The sequence below is a fragment of the Leucopleurus acutus genome, assembly GCF_964270905.1.
Source record: "Leucopleurus acutus genome assembly, chromosome: 2".
NCBI classification, from domain to species: Eukaryota; Metazoa; Chordata; class Mammalia; order Artiodactyla; family Delphinidae; genus Leucopleurus; species Leucopleurus acutus.
In genome coordinates this window covers 49,693,062-49,709,138 of record NC_139143.1, presented here as the reverse complement: position 1 = coordinate 49,709,138, position 16,077 = coordinate 49,693,062, and the positions used below count along the sequence as shown (strand labels likewise).

The following is a 16,077-nucleotide window of genomic DNA, read 5'->3' as shown; positions in this document are numbered from 1 at the left end:
ACTCTGTATTTTAAGCATCATAAGCTGTGGGCAACTCGGGGCAGGGCTAATGTCTTTATCATCTAAAATTATTCCAGGTCGCGTTTGATGAATGAATGAATGAATAAATAAATGAACGAATTCATCTCATGAATTGTCGGGGATTCCAATTAGACGTCCCTCTGAATATTGCCGAATTCAGTCCCTTTATGGCAGCCTTAAACATCCCAAATGGATGTCTGTGACTTACACCAGGACCCGGCTTGCAATCAGCCAAACAGTCACTGCATCTTTGACAAGCTGGATGCCGAATGGAGAAACTTGAATGCTTTGCATTTATTTACTTTTACCACGTGCCATAAAAATTAAAAATACATTGTACCACAAGTGCAGTATTTAGTGTCTCACTTTAATTACATTCAAGTGTGTTGCTAAATAGTCTTGAGAAAACCTTAATGACCAGCTGTTCTACCCTTTTCCCATATGTCAGAAATGGTTTCTGAAATCACATTCCGGTACAGTAGGGTTGTATAATTAGACAGTGTATAGTTAACACTTCTAGATTTTCCGCTTAAACTGTGGACCCTTTACACTAACATATTGTGTGATTCTGCTGGTTTGGCGCAATGCAATTAAATGACATGCCAAATAGCAACGGAGATATGCAAACTCCATCAGACTTGTTATCACTGCATCATTATTTGCTCATATCTTTTTCATCGTCAGGATGGCATGCTTTTGTGTGTGTGCTATGCAATATTCAGCATGTTTGGCTGACAAATAAACTTAGTAAAAAGGGCTGTAAATTTTTAATATTCCCTTCATAATGCCATTTATCTCACTAGAATTAGATGTGAGAGTGGCTTTTGCATCCTTTTGAACAAAGAGCTATCATTCGAATACACAGCAACCATTTAAGGAAACAAAACTAAACTAAACTAAAATTCCCCAAGGTTGTAATAGAAGCCAATATTTTACACTCCTTCTGGTGGGGAAATGGGGATTTTAGCTATCCCCAAACTGGATTAGGGAGATAAAAGAAGTTGAATTTGACAATTGATTATTGTGAAAATAAATCATTAGTTACTTGCCATTGCTTGACTCTGAGCTTAATGAGTTGTTTTGAAACCATAGTAATATCTTATTTGCTTAAATTTGGTTAATTCTTTGATTTTTGAGTATAGACAAGAGACTGAAACAGAAATATAAAATAAGGAAATGGGAAAATTCTATGAACTAATAATATTCTTTGGCTCTTCCTTTCCTTCTCCTCCAAAGAAAATGTCCTTGACATTGTCCCAAATTTCAAGTCAAAACATAACTTTGATTTCTGATTGAGAATTGCCCAGATAAATATATTAAGACCAAGTCACAGTTGAAGCTTTCTCGAGTCCTAAACAGCAAATTCATTTTTGAAAAAGCTAAGAGAGAGCTTCACTGTTCTAAGACCGATTTACACCATTTTTTTCTTCTAAGCTTGAATTTCCAATGACTTATTTAGATGTAAGCACTGACAGCTGTAATCATGTTTTAAATCTTGCTTTGTATCCTTAGTTATAATGTTGTTCAATTAATATTCAGAATAATGGAAGTGATGCGCTCTTTTGAAAAAGACTTGAATACAGTCCAGTGCTTTGGGAAACTGACTCTCGAGAGGATTAATCAGCACTTAAAACTTGCATTAACAAAAATCTGATCTTCCGCCATGCGGCATGCATAATACTTTTCATTTTTAGACATTTTAGCTTAATACTACGGCATCCTTTGTCCTGATTTTTTTTTAATGATTTTAAAATTGAGCTCCTTCAGATCAATTTTGCCTTGACCCTTGTGCATAATTGGACACTTGCAATTGAAAACTATAAGGATGCTCTTTTGCATGGTGCACTAAACTGTATTTCCATTACTAAACATAAGGACAATAGTGGACTACAACTTAGTACTTAACATCTCAGGTTTTTCCCCTCAATTTATATCCAAAAAGTTTTCAATCTTTCTTCAAAGCTCAATTATCCAAACCCAGTCCTTGAGAGAAAAAGAGCTAAAAATGATGTTTTAATAACAAAAAATGATCAAGGGTAAAACAATTGATGATTAGTGGTCTCTTCTTATTTGTTTTTAAATAAGTGTAAATCACAGAGTTATTTACATGTAAACAAGGATTTGGGTTCTAAAGCTGAAATAAAATGACATGATGGAAAATAAACTGGGAGACAGTGGACGGAGGGCTCTGTTTGGCTCATAGCTAAATGGGAATGAAATCAATTTTAGAAACAGGGAAGAAAGATGATTGTGAAAGCAGAATAGAAAAAACTTGCTGTTTTATCCTAGTAAAGTGATCGGCTGTTTCATGACCAGAAATAAAGTCAAGTGAGCACATACTTCTGTGGGTTTTGTCTCTCCTTAGCCCAGCGGCTTGCTCTCTGGCCCAGGACCCGTTGTTTTTCCTCTGCTGAGACCATGCTGCTGACCCTGGTGCTAAATGTGGCCTGGAAGGATTTTATTCCTTTCTTTGCGTGTTTTTAGAAAAACCTCTTGGCTTCAGTGATAAAGCAGTGGACACTGCAGAGCAGATTCTTATTGCTGCTGGCCTTACTAGGATTTTGTAACAGGCACAGCAAATGGTCGATAAATGCTCATTGGAAGAATCTCTTTAAAAGCCCTAATTAAGTGCCTGCCTGCCAGGGTTGTGCAGGTTTCCATTCAGAACTTTGCTCACCTGGCCCTCCTTCTCAGCAGAGGGGTCCCTGCTTCGGCAGCCTCTTTGAGTCCCACGACTCCTCTGAGATGGAGAGTGAAGAACATACAGAGAGGGATGGAGGCTCTCGGGAAGGTGCGGGGCAGCTGCCCGCTGAAGGAGCTAAAGGTGCTGCATGCAGAAGGGAAATGGGAAGCCATCGGCTTCTGACTGGGGGCTAAACACGGGCAGGATAGATAGTCAAGAGAACAAAAGTATTTATTTAAGTGGTGTTTAAACACTGTTTATTTAAACACCACTGGACAGTGGAGTGTTTGCATCATACCTACAGCTAAGGGCATGTTATGTTAATGAGGGTGTTAAAAACATAAAGGTTGAAAAACAGGGAAGCCTGTGCCTGACAGAAGCTTTGGTGGCGAATGCATTTTTATCCACAAACTGCCTACATTTGTGGAGGTGAGTGGGCTTGAATGTAGAGAGAACAAGGACCACAGCTTCTGTCTTTCGAACAGGAAAGAGTCTTGTGTTTAAAAAGTCTCTTTCTCAGAGTACTGAAGAGGTTTTTTTTTTTTGGTTGGTTTACTTGTTTTCCTTGCTTTGTAACATTTTTCTCCATGGGTGGCTATCAGTGAGGTAGGCAACAGAGCTGAGCCCTGGGCCCAAGTGGGTACCCTGCCCTCTCCTAGAGCGAGTGGGGGGATAAGGGCCTGCTCCCTGGATACATTTCCCTAGGATCCTGGCATTTGGGGAATTTGTTTAACTTCCTGGGGAAAGATTCCACCACCCCTGTTTTGGGGGCAAATTATGAACATTTTGACAGGCTCAAGGCCCACTCTGCTCTTAGCCCAGTATAACCTTTCTAAAACTCAAATAAGATTAGGACAGTTCCTTGCTTCAAAATGTAACAAATGGTTTCCCCTGGCCTATTAAAAGAAATCCCAAAACTTTAGAATTATCAACCGTGCCTTCACTCTCTGACCCCAGACCACCCCCCAGGCTGTGTTTTTTCCTTTTCATCCATCGTCTCCAGACACCTTGGACTCACGTCAGAGTAGCCTAGACATCACTCCTTAAACAGAAGTGCTTTTCCTTTCACTGTGTCCTTGCTCAAAGAACACTCCCTCCTTTGCCCTTTGCCTGCATGGAGAGCTCCTACTTATCCTTCAGTGCCCAACTCAAATGCCTCTTCATCTCTATGGCTTTTCCTGAACCCCCCTGGTGCTCTCACCTCCTTCCACATCCTCCACCCTATTCCCACTCAAGAAGAACTATTCACCCCTATAGCTGTGATCCCCCTACTATAGCAACTATCACTCACACTATAGGTATTTTTGTTGTTGTTTCTCCCACAAAATTGTGTATTATGCAAGAGTTGGAATACTAGCTCCAAAGCTGTAATTTCATAAATATTGGTTGAAGTGAATTTGCCCTTTAATAAACACTAAGAGTATTTCAAGATCTTAGAACTGAAAGAACATCAAAGAGTTTATATTCAAAAGTTTGTTTGTTTTCCTTGTCTATCAAATATAAAAATGTATAAATTAAGAGCTTAGACCTATTCTTTAAATTTAAGAACTTTCTTCCAGGAGATATATATTTTTTCCTATTCCAGACCATAAGATGCAGTGATACATCTAATAATTACAAAAATATCTAATTTTTTTCTGATCTTAGAAAAACTTAGAATGTAAGTAGATTGATTTCTTGGTTTAAACTGTGTATCTAGTAGAACTCCCTACCTCCAGCGAGAATGGCACTTAAGTATAGATCTCTGAAAAGTGTCTGATCAGATTCAATGTAAGCCTACAAAGACTGCATCGAAGGAATGCTTAAAATATAGTTTTCTGTACTGTGATGTAGATGGGAAAAGCAGCCTTACTCCATTTCATATCTATGGCAGTGCCTGTTATACACCTTCCAAAGTCACAACATTTTCTAGACAAGCAGATCTTAAGGCTATTGCCCATAAGAATCATCTAGAACGGGAGGTGGAAAACTATAGCCCACAGGCTAAATCCAGCATGCTGCCTGTTTTTGTAATAATAAAGTTCTACTGGAACACAGCCACGCCCTTGTATTCTCAAATTGTCTATAGCTGCTTCCAGGCTGCAATGGCAGGGGTGAAGAGTTGCAACTATATGACCCACAAGACTGAAAATTTTACTATTTGGTTCTTTGCAGAAAATGTTTGCTGACTTTTGACCTAAAAGTTTCATTTTGGTTTCTTTTTTTTAGATAAAACAGATGCCCAAGTCCTACCTTAGATAGATTAGTAATTGGAAGAGTAAAACCTGGTCACTTGTGTATATAAGAAGCTCCACATGTGATTCTGAGTACAGGCTCTTAATTTTTATTTTTCAAGAAGTTATCCGTAAATCTTGCCGGGCAAATTCTCATAGCACAAGGAATGTCCCTCTAAGGCAAGCACCATATTTTACTTACCTTTGCATCCATAATGCCTAACACTGCTCTAAACATAATTAGATGCAAATAATGCTTTTGTCAAGTGAATGAGTGAGTGGGCAAGGTGAGGAATCTTAGATTGCAGATGTAACTAGACCCTCTAAAAATCACAGTACATGGCAAGTACCTTCTCAGGCCCTGGACATTTGCCCTTTTACTTTCCAGTGAGATTTCTTTCTTCCAACTTCAACCTTACCTAGAAAAACACAAATGCTACTGATTCTCTGTGGATCTGAAATTTTAAAAAAATTTCCAAGAGTGTCAAATGAGGCATGCCTTGGTCTGCATTAGGATGGTCATCTTCTCACTGCTTGGGACATGCAGGGAAAAAAAATTAATCTCATCATGAGAAATGGTGCAGATGGTATATTTGGCATCACCAGCCTGCGTCGATCAGAGATGCATTTATTTACATGACTTTGTTTGCATTGTGACTATTTACCTGGGCCCTTGCTCACATTTAACCTTTCGAAGGGCCAGCAGAGAGTGAGCCATTTTGTCCTTGGGATTGGATGGAGCAAACTCCCATAGGGATGATGTTTGTATTTCTTCCTACCTGCAAAGCACTCATTCCTTACAACCCCAGAAAACATTTGGTTATGTTATCTCTTGGGTCCAGGAGGAGTGTGGACTGTGCCAAGTTTAAGAGCCATTGCCAAATACCATGGTTTGCATTATGTAGACAGCACGCCAGTGTAACTGGCGCTACTAGTTGTAGATTTGAGCTCTCGCCTCAGAGGCAAAGGATCCCTTAGTCATTTCCAACTGGGATCATGCCCTTTGCTTTGGTTATGAGATATCTTTGTGTGTGTGCACAAACCATGGCTTGCAGGCACAACTGATGGACCACTGTGACTGACTTCTTCTAGGCTGGGACAGTGAGCCCCCAAAGTGGCACCAAAGTGGTCTCAGACCCCATGGGTGACTTCGAGATGCTGAGAAACAGCATGGTGCCTTAGAAAGGGCCTTGGGGAGCCTGGTTCTGGGTCTGTAAAATGGACAAGTCACTTACTTTCTCTGAGCTTTGGTTTCCTCATCTTTTGACAGGAATAATCAGAGCTGTTGTTATGACAACTGAGCTAATCCGTATAAAGCATCTGGTGCAGTAACTGGCACCAAGGAAGCTCTCAATAAAAGTTTTTATTATTAATATTATTATTATCATCATTATTGATATATATATCTTACTTAAGACACATGGTGGTTGTGAAGATGAAATAACTGATATTGAAGTGCTCTGTGAATCTTCAGAACTCAGCATATGTGAGGAATGCTTGTTTCAGTGGGAAGGAAGGGTAATTGCATACAGAGGCTCTGTCAAAACATGTTTCAACATGATTCTTTGACCAAGAGTCCCCAATATTTTTGAAATAAGAAGCTACCGAGTCATACAGAGAAAGACAAATACTGTATGACATCACTTATATGTGGCATCTAAAAAACACAACAAACTAGTGAATAAAACAAAAAAAGAAGCTAACTCACAGATAGAGAGAACAAACTAGTGATTACCAGAGGGGAGGGAAGGGGGGAGGAACTATAGGGATAGGGGCAAAAAAAGGGTTGTTATGGGATTATATGAAATCGATGGGAAACTTTTGAAAATTGTGAAGAATTATAGAATTTAAAGAATCTTTCATTCAAAAAAATTATAAAAACACAAGGTAATAATATAAAGTAACTGGTTTGTAATCATAAAAATAATTAAAATGTGGAGAATTTAATTTTAAATCAAAAAGAAGAAGAAGAAGCTACTATTCATTTTTCCAAACCCTTGAGAGACCAATGGCCTATTGGTAAGCAGTCGTTCTGATGAGCTGATTCCAGTGAGGAGGTAGCAGGTGTGCTGGTGGGACTGTTTCTGAGCAGAATCAAGGTTGGGCCTGGATGCTGCCTGGACTGCACTTCTTGCTGTGTATTGAGGCAGCCACTGAGGGAATGCAAGAGGATTTCTACCAGAGAAGGCAGCAAGCATGTGAGCCATCTACCTGGGGGAGTGATGGGACAGAGAAGCAATTTCCTGGTGTGTTTGAAAATGTGTTACCTCAGTTGGCCTGGGAGCCTAATGGTTTCATTCAACAGGCATTTATTGCTTTCCCACTTCCCTAGACCAGTGCACAAGGGGTACACTTTGAGCAGGCTGGGTGAAGTGATCTTCCCCCTGGCCATAAGTTGAAAAGATGGAAGGAATCAAGGCTGTCCTTGAAAATAATGGGAAGGTGTGGATATATTCAAGTCCATTATTCTTTATAAGTACATCTCAGTGTTGCTTCATGAGGAAGATTATTGCACAGTGGTCTCTGAGGTTTTCATAAGGAATCAAATGTAATCAGAAGAAATCACAGATGCTCAAGATGACAGCTACTAGTCATGACAATGGCATCTCAAACTCTGGTGTCACATGCCTCACAGTTGGGATACACAATGGGTGCCCTGCAAGGCCTTGTTCATAGGGCTCTGAAACATCTACCTGGTCAATCAATTCAGTAAGAAAGGTCATTCAACAATAATTAGATTTTTCCCACACCTCACCTGCCTAGCAAAGTTCTAGGCACATAATAGGTATTCAATAAAACCTTAAGACTAATTTAATGATAATATATAATATTTGTTAAACACTTGAGAGATGTCAGGTCCTTTTATAACTGCTTTATATGTGTTGATTAATATTATCCTCACAATAGCTTAATGAGATAGCATTATTATCACCATTTTCAGAGGTGAAGAAATAATAGCCTTTTGTTCAGGGTCATAGAGTTAGAAGTGGTGGAGCTGAATTCCACCCAGGCTGAAAGATTCAGAGCCCATTAAAACACATGCAGGCACTAGACTCAATTTAAAAGTAATGTGTGGCTTCCTTTGCTGTGCAAAATCTTTTAAGTTTCATTAGGTCCCATTTGTTTATTTTTGTTTTTATTTCCATTTCTCTAGGAGGTGGGTCAAAAAGGATCTTGCTGTGATTTATGTTATAGAGTATTCTGCCTATGTTTTCCTCTAAGAGTTTGATAGTGTCTGGCCTTATATTTAGGTCTTTGATCCATTTTGAGTTTATTTTTGTGTATGGTGTTAGGGAGTGTTCTAATTTCATTCTTTTACATGTTGCTGTCTATTTTTACCAGCACCACTTATTGAAGAGGCTATCTTTTCTCCATTGTATATTCTTGCCTCTGTTGTCAAAGGTAAGGTGATCATATGTGCATGGGTTTATCTCTGGGCTTTCTATCCTGTTCCATTGATCTATATTTCTGTTTTTGTGCCAGTACCATACTGTCTTGATTACTGTAGCTTTGTAGTATAGTCTGAAGTCCAGGAGCCTGATTCCTACAGCTCTGTTTTTCTTTCTCAAGATTGCTTTGGCTATTCAGGGTCTTTTGTGTTTCCATACAAATTATAAAATTTTTTGCTGTAGTTCTGTGAAAAATGCAATTAGTAATTTGATAGGGATTGCATTGAATCTGTAGATCGCTTTGGGTACTATAGTCATTTTCACAATGTTGATTCTTCCAATCCAAACAAGATGAAAAGACAACCTTCAGAATGAGAGAAAATAATCCTGAAAAGGATTAGTCTCCAAAATATACAAGCAGCTCATGCAGCTCAATATCACAAAAACAAACAACCCAATCCAAAAATGGGCAGAAGACCTAAATAGACACTTCTCCAAAGTAGACATACAGATGGCCAACAAACACATGAAAAGATGCTCAATATCACTAATCGTTAGAGAAATGCAAATCAAAACCACAATGAGGTATCACCTCACACCAGTCAGAATGGCCATCATGAAAAACTCTACAAACAATAAATGCTGGAGACGGTGTGGAAAAAAGGAAACCCTCCTGCACTGTTGGAGGGAATGTAAATTGATACAGCCACTATGTAAATTGATACAGCCACTATGGAGAACAGTATGGAGGTTCCTTTAAAAACTAAAAATAGAATTACCGTATGACCCAGAAATCCCACTACTAGACATATACCCTGAGAAAACCATAACTCAAAAATATACATGTACCACAATGTTCATTGTAGCGCTATTTAAAATAGCCAGGACATGGAAGCAACCTAAATGTCCATCAACAGACAAATGGATAAAGAGGATGTGACATATATATACAATGGAATATTACTCAGCCATAAAAGGCAACAAAATTGTTATTTGTAATGAGGTGGATGGACCTAGAGTCTGTCATACAGAGTGAAGTAAGTCAGAAAGAGAAAAACAAATACCGGATGTTAATGCACATATGGAATCTACAAAAACGGTACTGATGGACCTAGTGACAGGGCAGGAATAAAGACGCAGATGTAGAAAACGGACTTGAGGTCATGGGGGAGAAAGGGGAAGCTGGGACGAAGTGTGAGAATAGCACTGACATATATACACTACCAAATGTAAAATGGATGGCTAGTGGGAAGCTGCTGCATAGCACAGGGAGATCAGCTTGATGGTTTGTGACGACCTAGAAGGGGTGGGATAGGGAGGGTGGGAGGGAGGCTCCAGAGGGAGGGGATATGGGGATATATGTATATATATAGCTGATTCATTTTCTTGTACAGCAGAAACTAACACATCATTGTAAAGCAATTATACTCCAATAAAGATATAAAAAAATAAAAGTAATGGGTGGTTTTGAAAAGAAAGAAAACATTGAATTCGGGGAATGTCCACTTAAGGTGCTTCTTTAACTGACTGCCTTTTAATTCCTGGCTCAACACTTGGCATCAACCATTTTTGTATGGGTGTAATTTTAGTAAAAATTATGCAAAGCAAGTAGATTATATCATGTAGAGCAAGAACTTGGTGATTGGTCTGAGGCCATGGAAGGAAGGAAAGGAGGAAAGGAGGAAGGAAAGGAGGGAGGAAAGAAGGAAATAAGAAAGGAAGGAATGAGAGAGAGGGAAGGAGGGCAAGAAGGAGGGAGAGAAGAGAAGGGGGAGGAAAGGAAGAAAGAAGGAAAGATATGAGACTAATTTGATGGTGGAGATAGAAACTGTTGAGTGTGTATGTGTGTGTTTGTATAGAAGCAGTAAGAGAAGAAGAATGAAAGCATCTTTCCATTATAAGTTCTCATATTTCTTCATGCTTCCTGCTCCTATATAGTGTGCACTTTTCAGAGAAAGGTCTAGTAGTGACCCAACACATTCTAACTACTCATAAACCTATATGAGTATAGATTTATATCTCCCAGTGTGGGGGAGAAGAAAGTCCACAGAATTACAGTGAAAGAGGACTGATGACAGTGTTGGTTCTGTGAGCAACCCCATTCAAGACACCAAAGGAAAAGCCCCAACAGGCAGTTCCCTTTAGCCTGGAAGAAGGAGTGAAAGACAGCCAGACTCTCTCATCATCCAATCACATCTCAGGGGTTCAGATTTTCTCAGCTCCCTGGAGGCTTCTGCCCTTGCAGACAGGAGGATTATAGAAGATGGGGAGTTTGCAGGCATCCAGTGGCACTGCCTGTAACCACACCAGGCACTGCCACTCTGCAGTGATCACACCAAGATGGAGAACTCCTCCTAAACCCAAGCCTATTACGGCTCTACCTGTGAGGCAGCCCACACAGAGGGTGGCAAAGCTGCCACCATGCCTGCCAGAAGAGGCTGGTGGCCAATATGTTACACAGAGCTGAGAGGCCAAGGAGCAGTGGTTGTAGTGGACCAGGTAGCCAGTTCTTGGTTAGCACTTTGCAGAGGGATCAGATGGCCTCCAACATCGAGAACCATTGCAGGAAAGATGAAAGGGGAAACTTCAGCCCAGGAGAAAGAAACATGGCAAACTCTGGCCCCCAGAGAAGAGAGAGAAAATGGCAGGCACCCAAGGACAGATCTTGTCTCATGAAGAGGTTTTTAGCTGTTCCAATGGAGAGGGAAGTGTGCCCTGTGGGTAGAAGGAGCATATCTAGCCTATTCTGAAGTTCCCAGGCAGTGTCAGGTGCCAAGGTTGTAGAGTTAGACTCGACATAGCAAAAGAATTCTCCTAAAGTGCTTTGAAACACAAGAGAAATTGTTTTCAACCTACTGAGTGGCAGAAGGAGTAGTGGTGGATGATATAACTTGCTAATTCTTTTTCACAGTGAATTTATGCCACTGGGTAATTGACTTCTGTTGTGGGATTTTGTCCATTTTAACTTTATAATGTTTTGGGGGGATGCTATAGACAGCATCGTGTCCCCCCAAAGTCATATGTTGAGGACGTAATCCCCAGTGTGCCTATAATTGGAATAAGGAAGTAATTAAGGTTAAGTCAGGTCATAAAGGTGGATGGAGCCCTGATCCATCCAAGAGGATTAGTGTCCTAATAAGAAGCAATACCAGAGAGCTCATTCTCTCTTCTCTACGTGAGAACACAGCACGAAGGCAGCCATCTGCAAGCCAGGAGAGAGCTCTCAGCAGGAACCGGAACCTTGATTTTCGACTACCCTGTCTCCAAAACTCTGAGAAAATAAACTCCTGTTGTTTAAGTCACACAGTCTGTGGTATTTTGTTACAGCAGCCCCAATAGATGAAGACAGGGATGGGGGTGTGGGGGCATGAGATGCTTTAAGTATCTGCAAGCTCAATTTCCTGTAATGTGCTCAGATAAGACTGTAAAGCCAGAGGCTGTTTGTAAAACTTTGGCTTTCTGTATGGTGCTGAGGAGTTAACCCCAAATGATCCATCTGAGTCCCAGGGTTTGTATTTGTGGGGAGGGGGGCACAGCATTTATCTTGAAAAGTCTGTAAACTTTTTTAAAGATGAAAAATGTTATATGGAAAGTAGCACTATAAAAGCAGAGTGTGAAAAAAATACGAGAGAGAGAACTCAAGAACAAAAAAATAATGCTTATATTGGCCTACAGGGAGTAGAACACTTAGACCAACTTTAGTACTGAATATTTCCTTTTAAAAAAAAATCATGTCTCCTAAAACCAACTCCAAATGGAGTCATATCAACCCAAACGCTAGAATCAGGGGAATTTTCCAGTGAGGGAGAATATTTTGGTAATATTAGTAATTTAGTTTTCTTGTAAGGAAATTAATTCAGTGATTTGTTCAGAATAGTCACAAAAATGTACAGTCTCAGAGATTAGTGAGGAATCCAGTTCCTGCTGGAGACAGCAACTCTCTGGTCTCCTAGAGGAGATAAATTATAATATTTTATTTGTGTCACAGCAGGGGAAAGGAAGGGGAAGTTCTCTGGCTTCTGTCCCTTTGTCCTGGAAGACTTATAGACTTACATGGAACATATCTCCTGCTTTCTTGCCTTATTATTATTGTTTTCTTTTTTTCCTTGTTCATATTTGCTTGAATATTTTACCATTTTTATTGTGATATAACTGACATATAATGTGTAAGTTTAAGGTGTACATTTGTGATGATTTGATTTGATATATGTGTATATTTCAAAATGATTATACCAATAAGGTTGGTTAACACATCCATCACCTCACACAGTTACCTTGTGTGTGTGTGTGTGTATGTGTGTGTGTGTGTGTGTGTGTGTAGAACTTTAAAGATTGATTCTTAGAAACTTTCAGGTATACAATACAGTACTGTTTTGTCATCCTGCTGTACATTAGATCCCCAGAAATCATTCATTTCAAAACTGCAAATTTGTATCCTTTGACCACCTTCATCCAACCCATCCCACCTCCCTCAATCCCTGCCAACCACCAATCTCTGTTTTTATGAGTTTGTTTTTTTTAAGACTCTACATATAAGTGAGTTCATATAGTATCTATCTTTTTCTGACTTATTTCACTGAGCATAACACCCTCAGTTTTCATCCATGTTGTTGCAAATGGCATGATTTCCTTCTTTTTTATGGCTGAATAATATTCCATTATATATATCTGTATCTATCTATCTGTCTATCTATATAACATTTTTTTTCCCATTCATCCATTGACAGACACTTATGTTGCTTCCATACCTTGGCTATTGTGAATAACACTGATTTGAACATGGAGTATAGATATCTCTTTGAGATAGTGATTTCATTTCCTTTGGACATGTACCCGAAAGTGGAATTTCTGGATCGTATGATAGTTCTATTTTTAATTTTTTGAGGAAGCTTTGTACTCTCCCATACTGCACCAGTTACACTCCCACCAATAGTGCACAGGGGATCCCTTTCATCCACATCCTTGCCAATACTTGTTATCTCTTGTCTTTTTGATGATAGCCATTCTAACAGGTGTGAGGTGATATCTCACTGTGGATTTGATTTGCATTTCACTGATGATTAATGATGTTGAGCACCTTTCCATGTCCCTGTTGGCCATTTGTATATCTTCTTTGGGAAAATGCCTATTCAGGTCCTTTGACTATATTTAGTTGGGTTATTTGGGGTTTTAGTTTTAGTTTGGGGTTTATTTTGCTAATCAGTTGTATGAATTTCTACTATATTTTGCATATTAACCCCTTATCAGATTTGCAAACCCCTTATATTGCAAACCCCTTATCAGGTTTGCAAATATTTCTCCCATTCTGTAGGTTGCCTTTTCACATTATTAATTATTTCTTTTGCTGTGCAGAGGCTTTTTAGTTTGATATAGTCCCACTTGTTTATTTTTGCTTTTGTTGCTTGTGCTTTAGGTGTCAAATCCAAGAAAATTATTGTCAAGACCAATGTCAAAGTGCTTAGCTCCATGTTTTCTTCTAGGACTTCTGTAGTTTCAGATATTACATTTAAGTCTTAATCCATTTCAAGTTAATTTGTGTGAGTAGTGTAAGGTAGGGGTGTAGTTTCATTATTGAAGAGACTATCTTATCCTCTGAGTATTCTTAGCTCCCTTGACAAATACTGGTTGACATAAATGCATGAGTTTATTTTTGGGTTCTCAATTCTGTTCCACTGGTCTGTGTGTCTGCTTTTAATGCCAGTACCATACTGTTTTGATTACTATAGCCTTGTAATATAGTTTGAAACCTGTAAGTGTGCATCCTGCTTTTGTTCTTCTTTCTCAAGATCGCTTTGGTTATTCAGGGTCTCTCATGTGGTTCCACACAAATTTCAGCATTTCTTTTTCTATTTCTGTTTTTAAAATGTCATTAAAATCTTGGTAGGGATTGCATTAAATCTGTAGATTGCTTTCAGTAGTATGGACATTTTAACAATATTAATTCTTCCAGTCCATGAACATAGAATATCTTTTTATTTGTTTGTGTCTTCAATATCTTACATCAATGTTTTATACTTTTCAGTGTACAGATCTTTCACCTCTTTGGTTAAGTTTATTCCTAAGTATTTTTATTCTTTTTGATGTTATTAAATGGGATTGTTTTCTTTATTTCTTTTTCAGATAGTTTGTTGTTAGTATATAGAAGTGCAACCAATTTTTGCATATTGATTAAGAAAAGAAATGAGAGTTGCTGACAGGCAAATATGGACATTCAAAGAGAAGCAGAAAAACTAAAACTATCTCTGAAAGATGCTGCTAAGAAGGACCAGAAGGATATCTGTGTAGTTCTGGCCAAAGAGGAGATCAGGTCAAGGAAGGCTGTGAGCAAGCTTTATGCATCCAAAGCTCACATGAATTCTGTGCTCACAGGGATGAAGAACGAGCTTGTAGTCTTGTGAGAGGCTGGTTCCTGTAGAAGAGCACAGAAGTGATGAAGGCTATTCAGAGTCTTGTGAAGATTATATAAATCCAGTTCAAATAAATAGATTATAGAATGCAGATAAAATAAATAGATTAATAAATGCAGGCTTTGTCCAAAGAGATGAAGAAGGATGGGAACATGGAGAGATGTTAGAGAACACTTTTGAAAGCACAGATGATCAAGAAGAAATGGAAAAATCAGCAGAAATGGAAATTGACAAAATTCTGTTTGAAATTACAGCAGGGGCCTTGGACAAAGCACCTAGTAAAGTGACCAATGCTGTTATGGAAACTGAATCTCCAGGAGTGACGGCCACCTCAGAAGATGAAAGGGAGGAAGAGGCCCTGGAGACCATGCATCCCAGCTGGCCATGCTTTGTGGCTAGGGGCCACCCTGCTGGGCCTCAGGCCTTTCTCATGGCCCACTTGCTGCGTGTACATACACTCCTCTGATGCAGCTACTATTTTATTATCTCTTGCACTACACCTCTGTGATGAGGCATTGCATTCTGGAGAATATTCTCTCCGAATATCTCTTCACTCTCTGCAGAAGTTTGTGATCTCAGCCAGACTGTTCTTATGAGAAGTGGTGTAATAAATGCATCATTTTTAAGAGTATAAACAGAAGTATCTTTTTAGGGGGGAAGCAAAGAAATCTGTCTTCTCACAAAGCACTTTTTAGAATAGAGTTGATTGCCTGAATGTTGAGGACTCTATATTTTTTTGTATGTAAAATACTATATAAATATATTTTAATAAATTTCTGTTTTAACACTTAGAAAAAAATTTAAAGTTTTCTATGTATAAGATCATGTCATCTGCAAACAGAGAAAATTTTACTTCCTCCTTTCTGATTTGGATGACTAGTCTGGGTAGGACTTCCAGTACTATACTGGATAGAAATACTAAGGGAGGGTAGGATACTAGTCTGGGTAGGACTTCCAGTACTATACTGGATAGAAATACTAAGGGAGGGTGCCTATGTCTTGTTCCTGATCTTAGAGAAAACCCTTTCAACCTTTCACCATTGAGTATGATGTTAGCTGTGGGCTTGTCATATATGGCCTTTATTATGTTGAGGTATGTTCCTTCTATACTCAAATTGAGAGTTTTTATTATGAAAGGATGTTGAATTTTGTCAAATGCTTTTTCCACATCTATTGAGATGATCATATGATTTTTATCTTTCATTCTATTAATGTGATGTATTGCATTTAATAATTTGCAAATATTGAGCCATTCCTTGAATTCCACTTGATCATGGAATATGATCTTTTTATTGTGCTGTTCAATTCGGTTTGCTAGTATTTTGTTGAGAATTTTTATGTCTACATTTGTCAGGGATATTGGC

General features: G+C 38.9%; 1 protein-coding gene across 5 annotated transcripts in view; it reads left to right on the top strand.

Annotated features, from left to right (window-relative positions):
• Window positions 1-16,077, top strand: part of LOC309957787 (uncharacterized protein) — a 177,443-nt gene that overhangs the window by 136,534 nt on the left and 24,832 nt on the right. For 2 of the 5 annotated variants that reach the window (XR_014325988.1, XM_082833244.1), the window contains one exon: window positions 14,968-15,190. The exons of 2 other annotated variants lie outside the window; for them this stretch is intronic. Coding sequence is in view for 1 of the 3 variants with exons in the window: in XM_082833244.1 (XP_082689370.1) it covers window positions 14,968-15,179 (212 nt within the window). In the remaining 2 variants the exon portion in view is untranslated. Of the gene's footprint in view, window positions 1-77; window positions 291-14,967; window positions 15,191-16,077 lie in introns of those variants that run through there. One more of the 5 variants, XR_014325989.1, reaches the window with a different exon arrangement.